This window comes from Stegastes partitus, unplaced genomic scaffold, assembly GCF_000690725.1.
Source record: "Stegastes partitus isolate 25-593 unplaced genomic scaffold, Stegastes_partitus-1.0.2 Scaffold614, whole genome shotgun sequence".
Classification (NCBI taxonomy): domain Eukaryota; kingdom Metazoa; phylum Chordata; class Actinopteri; family Pomacentridae; genus Stegastes; species Stegastes partitus.
Genome location: NW_007578345.1, coordinates 19,999 through 26,670, shown reverse-complemented (window position 1 = coordinate 26,670; position 6,672 = coordinate 19,999). Strand labels below are relative to the sequence as shown.

The 6,672-nt window shown below is 41.3% G+C and overlaps 1 protein-coding gene across 2 annotated transcripts; it reads left to right on the top strand.

Moving 5' to 3' along the window:
* Positions 1 to 1,587: 1,587 nt before the first annotated feature.
* srsf3b (serine and arginine rich splicing factor 3b) lies at positions 1,588 to 6,666 on the top strand. Of its 2 annotated transcripts, none has more exons than XM_008289406.1 (6): positions 1,588 to 1,675; positions 2,496 to 2,700; positions 2,807 to 2,947; positions 4,958 to 4,996; positions 5,402 to 5,488; positions 6,529 to 6,666. In XM_008289406.1, the coding sequence occupies exons 2-6, from the start codon at positions 2,498 to 2,500 to the stop codon at positions 6,554 to 6,556; spliced, it is 498 nt and encodes a 165-aa protein (XP_008287628.1). In that variant the 5' UTR covers positions 1,588 to 1,675; positions 2,496 to 2,497; the 3' UTR covers positions 6,557 to 6,666. The 2 variants fall into 2 exon arrangements, with proteins under 2 accessions (XP_008287628.1, XP_008287627.1); XM_008289405.1 differs by having other exon boundaries at positions 2,492 to 2,700.
* Positions 6,667 to 6,672: the final 6 nt, after the last annotated feature.

Sequence of the window (6,672 nt, the reverse complement as noted above, 5' to 3'; positions counted from 1 at the left end):
TCAGCTCCCTGTTGTGCAAATGCAACATGAGGCACGTACGAATCCTCACTTCAGCAACCATGTTCCATTTTACTGTCTTAACAGTATAGTTTTAGTACTTTTCGTTCCAGTAAAAATGTCTGATTGCCCTTGTTTCAGTGACATTCACACATGGCTGCTGCTCTGTGCAATTTAAGCCTTCTTGCTCACTCAACCATCTCTGCAGAGCTTGAAAGGAGTTGAGAGCGTGGTGTGCAACCATCTGTGTAAAACCCGACTGAAGAGGGTGCATTGTATGCCGTGGTAGGCTCCAGATAAAGAAGTATTAAAGATGGATGAATGGAAGTTAACTACCTTAAAACAATCTGAAAGCAAAGCAGATTTTATTGTTTATCTGAGGTGCATGAGTAAAAAAAATGTGTTGCTGTCAGGTGCAGCAAACTGAAAAGAAGCAGATGTGAAACAAAAGAATGAAAAAACAGAAACAGAGTTAGACTGGCTGAGATGAGATAGTTGGTGACATTCAGGCTGTGATAGGATGGGTAGAGGTCACATAGGTCATCCTTGATCCTGAGTTGATTGTTCTTACCTGGCACACCTTCAGCCCTGGGAGACACACAAGTAGCTATTGCTCATGGATGTGAGGTGAAAACCCAAAAAAGCACTTGGCTCGATTATCAGTATCTGTATTTTTTATCTTCCACCTCATGTTACACGTCTGCTTTCGGCGCTTTTAGTCTCATTGCTTTTATATGCAAAATTATGGGACGAACTGGAGCTGCTGTGACAGAATGATCTGTAAATTTCCCCAGTGAGGAATCAATAAAGTTGATCTTATCTTATCTTATCAGGGTTTTAAAACTAAGATCTCAAAGTACTGTGAAACTGTAAACGTTGAGCAGATTGAGGTTAGACACATGTTCGAAAGATTTTGTTTTTAAGCTTTGTTACAGATAATTGGCTTTCATGAACTTGAGCTGTTTTGTGTGTGTATGTGCATGTTTACGGCTTCGGTTTTTCAAAATCTGTAAACTGAAAAACTATCAATCTTCAACTAACTTTAGGTCAGTTTTTATATGCATAACTGTGATGTCACTATCCAAAAGATTTTCAGTTTCTGTTTGCCTAGTTTCTTTGTCTTTGTATTTTGTTAATTGTATCGAGATTATTCATTAATTTGGACTTTGTTCCGTTTCTTTGTGTTTACTTTTGTTCAATGGATTGTACATTATATACTGTATTGTTCAATAAAGGTTGACTGAGGGAAGAACAAAAAAACAAAAAACAAACGCAGCAGCTGCTTTATGAAAAATTTGGAAACAGCGCCACATCTACATTGACTTACACTGTGTGGCCACATGTGGTATTGCAGCTCCGGGTATTCGTTACCGCTTCCTGGTTCAACGCTCTCAACACAACACCGAAAAAAAATAAATAGTTCATCATACTAAATCAGAAACGTTTAGATTCCTGCAATATAAAGTATTTATTTTGAAAACTATATTATATATACAGTCAGGAGGGAGTTTTTGTGTGACGAGCACAATACTAGCTAGCCCCGCCCCTCCCGTAGCGACATCCTGCTCACCCAACGAACAAACGTATTTCCCGTCACGCCATTTTCCATCGACGACCGAGTGGAACAAACCAGCGGGACGAGCGCCGATTTTCTGAGCTGTGAGCTGCACCAAACACGGTAGAGTTTGTACAAAATGCATCATAGTGTGTCGTACTGTACCGTTGACAAAATATCGTGTTTGGGCCGACTAGCCGTTTTATTGCATCGCACCAGTTCATTGTGCGGTAGGATTTCTGTGTGTTAGCCGAGTCCCGCCGCCGCCGCCGCACGGTAGGCCTCGAGCAGGCGACAGCCATTTTAGCAATCCTTTCATACATATGAGCTATCGCCGCGGAGTAAAACTGAAGCACTATTTAATGTTTTACAAGAAACTACACATTCACTAGGGAGCATATATATTAGGTAAATCGATAAGTTGCGCTGAATATTAATTCTACATGATCGGGGTTTAGGTTTAGCAAACGTGCACAGCATTTTTCCGGTTAAGCTAACGTTAGCATAGGCGGCGAATCCAACAGAAAAGTAGGCCATGCGTCTTCGGGTTGCCAACCATTGAAAGGAACATGTTGTAATTGTGGTTTGTGGGTTAATAAAGTCAGTTTTTAAAATAACGTCAGAACCGCTAAATCCATTTGAGCTCATTCAAACGTCGAAAATTTAACCGGGAACATGTATTATGAAAGATCAATCCGCGTGAACTATAAAAACAGTATAAAGTCATAAAATGGTTTTCCACTTTACAGCTTAGTTTAAACTACAGGTTCAGGATTGTTATTAAAAAAAAATTGAAATAAAAAAAAAAAACATCAATGGTGCACATGGACTTTCACCCGTTTAGTTATTGTTGAGCCTATGAATAGTCTGTCTTAACGCTGGGTTTGAAGTTTCTGCATAATTAATAATAACGTCTCTACCCTTGTCCATCGTTTCCAGATAGTCATGCATCGTGACTGTCCTCTTGACTGCAAGGTCTATGTTGGGAACCTGGGCAACAATGGGAACAAGACGGAGCTAGAGAGGGCGTTTGGCTACTATGGTCCTCTCCGCAGCGTCTGGGTGGCCAGGAACCCCCCAGGCTTCGCCTTTGTAGAATTTGAAGATCCCAGAGATGCAACTGATGCAGTGCGTGAGCTCGATGGCAGGTAAACAGCGAGCTGAACTGATTTTGATGTAAAGCAGCTGATAGAAGAGTAATGCAATTTGTCTTGCCATAGCTTCAAGGGTTTGTGATGTCTTGCTGTTTTGTAGGACACTGTGCGGGTGCCGGGTGCGAGTGGAGCTGTCCAATGGTGAGAAGCGGAGCCGCACTCGCGGTGCTCCTCCTTCGTGGAGCAGGCGTCCTCGAGACCGAGATGACTACAGGCGTCGTAGCCCTCCACCCAGGCGAAGGTGACCTACATGTTATTGTTTGACCGTGGCCTGCAGATACAGTATTCAGTTTGTTTTGTATTTTAATACGGTTTTGTAACTTACTGATTCAACTCTCTTACCCACAGTATAGTTCCTGGTAATTGCTTATGGTTTTCCAGTCTAGGCATTACTAGTGTTTGTGACCTTTCTGCTGATTATACATTTGTGACTGTTGCAATGTCTAAGGCTTGCAGTTTCATCTTCATTGACATTATTGATCATTTTATGCAAGGAGACAAACAGATAAGCATTCATAACTACATGTTTAAATATAACGTGGGCATAGGACTTTATGCTAGGTTATGAAGGGATGTCTTTCTATTGCAAAATGCATCTAAAATATGGCCTGCAAGACCTTACTTTTGCTTTAGGCACTAATGCTTCTTTTGAGGTGTACATTTTTTTGTGCACTCTCAAAGTTTCTGCATTTAAATTGCTTTGCAATGGCGAAATAGGTATGTGGAACAGGTTTAGACAGTTCCTATGTTGGAAAAAGTATAACCTGTTTAAAATTTGGGGGGGATGAAAGTGCCAAATGTAATGCAATTTTTTCTTTTTGTTTGAGGATGCTTTTTATTTTTCATCTATATTAATAAGAATGAAACCCGTTGCAGAGCCACCACCATGCCTCTTCTCACCACCCTCTGAGTCAATCAACTAGTCCTCTTTCAGCATCATGTGACTGCTGATCATCGTGCCCAAATCAGCTTGGCTGGTGCTGTCACATGACCCAGGCATGGCCAGTCGTCAGGTTGCACCAGCCCATTGGTTCCTCAGCATGCCGTTCTCAACCTCCTCCTCCTTCAGCCTTAACCCAAACGGCAGCGGCCCACCTCACATTCCCGACCAATCAGCGTATTACGTTCCCAAATGTCTACAACCTACCAGCAGCAGCCTTCGGCTAACCAATTAAAGCAGGAAAAAAGCCACAGCCAGCCCCCATCTGCCTGCCACCTAATCACCTTGCAGCATCTGGCCAGTCCTATTCAGCCAATTCTACCCACCCGGCCGACAGTCTGCCTCCCTTTCGTCATATCTAGCTTGTTGAAAACCAAAAATACTAGTAAGTTTTCCTGCTTCATTCAGTACACTGCTGATTACAGTTTTGAAAGTGAAGAGACAGCTGGTTTGAAAAGGTTGTTCTTTTTTATTATTTGATTCATAAGTTTGTCATTTTGTCGTCCACCATTTCTGTAGTCCTTGTTTCAAAAGGGATGGGTTCAGCATCAAATATCTGGAACTTGATGTGTCCAGAGATTTCGCTGATAGATAATCATCTGGTATGTCTCGGGGCTCTGAGCAGAATTTTTAGTCACACCAATCCAAACTCTTCTCAACCCCCCTATGAATATCAAATATTTTTTGTGCTGGTCTTAAGAGCCCTTAGTTTGGTTGTTTCTCAAAACTTATTTCCTATGGAGAAACATTTTGGATTTTATTTGGCTTTTGATTTCTCTATGTTCTCCTTTAAGTGCACTGGACCGGTGTCATACAGACGGTGGCCCCTGTGTGTTCATTTGAATTCCTCACACTAGGGCCAGCTCACAGTACAATGCTTAATCTTCTAAGAGGGGAAATGCTGCTAATTAGCTTACTTTGATTTTCTGTGAGAATTAGCATCTTTCTATATATTAATTGTAGGACACGCACACACTTATCTACCGCTTCAAATTATGAACTGTAGTAGAATTCATTCATAGACGTGCATGGTACTGTGGGATAGGCGAGGGGTGATTCCTAAGCGCCTGCCGTCTTTATGCGCTCGGTCCATTGCCAGTGAGCTCTGTTGCTCCAATCGAGACAATATTTTTTTTTTTCCCTGGAAGAACACAAAGTCTTACTTACATTTTGAGTAACTAAGATAGACAAAGGGCTGTGCTGAAGGGGCCCAGTGTAATAAACTAAAAGGAGTAAAATAATGTGGAACTCTACAGGGTGATCAAGGCATCTGTCTTTGTTCCTAACAATCTTTGTGTTTTCCCCGCGCAGATCTCCACGCAGGCGGAGCTTCAGCCGCAGCCGTAGCAGGTACGTCAGCTTTCAGATCGTCCTCCATACGAAGAAGAAGCAAATGAACTCAATCCCAAAACTTCAGAGTTGTCTGTTTATTGAGTACACCTAGCTAAAACACAGGCGGTGTATTACAGCAGACCTTAGCTTTACGATAAGTTAAAATGATGGTTTTTATTGAAAATGTGTTTGAGGGATGTTTGTTCCACTTTGACCGTTTTAGAGGCTTCTGGTGCTGTTATTGGATTTATATCATAATAAATCATTTGTGGGCACATGTTTAGGAGATGCATATTGTGTATAATTACTTTGTGCATGAAATTTCATGCACTTGATTGGATATGAAACAGTTGGTCAGAGCTGTGTTTTTATTTTATTTTTTGACAGTAAATGATGTTAATGTCATGGGTTTGGCTTTTTCAGGTCTTTCTCCAGAGACAGGAGGAGAGACAGGTCCATCTCCAGGGACAGGAACCACAAACCTTCGAGGTCTTTCTCCCGATCAAGGAGGTAACTGACACCTGTGGAGCTTTTTAAAGATCGTTTCTGTCCTCGGAGATGTGTGATCATTTCATGTGAAATATGATTTCCAAGCTATTGTAGATTGTTGGTGCTGTACCACTGAAATCCTCAATACCAATCTAATACCCCAGTTAAAAAATATTTAAAAAAAACTAATGTATTTCTGTCAACTCTTTTATCTGGAAAAAAAAATTGAAGCTGTCAGGTTTTAAAAAACAAACAATAACAGTGGTGTGTATGTAACTATGTTGTGTTTTTTGTTTTTAAATGTTGGCAAATCATTTTCACTGCATTGCCCAGTTGTTTGATAAGATAACAACAATGTAAGTAGTTGTATTTAATATATAAAAGAAACATTAACAGTACAAAAAAAAAGTTTAATTTGGCTTTCAGTTATTTAAAACAAGCAGCCAACACTGTGCTTTGAAACTCACTCGTTTAGTTTCCTTGTGAGGACTTTGATGTGAGTTTTTGTCATTTTCTGAGCCTGTGAAAAGCTTCCCGTACAGTTGGCTCAGCGTTTGGTTTGTTGCTCTACTTTCTCTTGAACCTGCTCATAATCATGCTGATGTTGTCTAAAGAGCATTAGCACACAACATGCCAACACTGTAACACACTTACTGCGCAAGTACACAAGGGTCAGTGCGACGTACATTTCATCATCTCCCCAAGTCACAGAGAGTTTGCGGTGACGCTGCTGCGCATCTCAGCGTGCAGCCCAAAGTTTGCTGTTGCTACGTTAGCATAACAAGCTACATAAGCCTTTGTAACTATTGCGTGTGTGTAGAATTGCCTTGCAGTAGCATCACAGGCTGTAGGTTGGATGACGCGTACATGCACCTGACAGTGGGTTCCCTAAAGTACATGGGCTGCATTTCATATTTTCAGATCAACTTCTCTAGATGTCAGTTCACCACTAAGAGCAGTGCTGCACACACACATCCTGTAGTTGAAGCTTGCACTGCTGGTGATGATTCAGGGGCAGCTTGCTCAGTAATTAACAATGTTTTTTTCTCCTTTTCTTACAGCCGCTCCAGGTCTAATGACAGAAAATGAAAGTCTGTCATGTGTAAGGGGAGCTGAAGATGAACGGTTGTACAGCCTTTGCCGTTTCATATGATGGACTTCAACATGGCCGTGTTGCCATTTTTTGTTTGTGCGTGTTTTTTTTT

Coding starts and splice junctions, on each gene's coding strand:
- srsf3b (XM_008289406.1), top strand. CDS start 2,498: ATGCATCGTGACTGTCCTCTTGACTGCAAGGTCTATGTTGGGAACCTG. Junction 4,997..5,401: donor TTCAGCCGCAGCCGTAGCAG/GTACGTCAGCTT, acceptor TGGCTTTTTCAG/GTCTTTCTCCAGAGACAGGA. Junction 5,489..6,528: donor TCTTTCTCCCGATCAAGGAG/GTAACTGACACC, acceptor CTTTTCTTACAG/CCGCTCCAGGTCTAATGACA.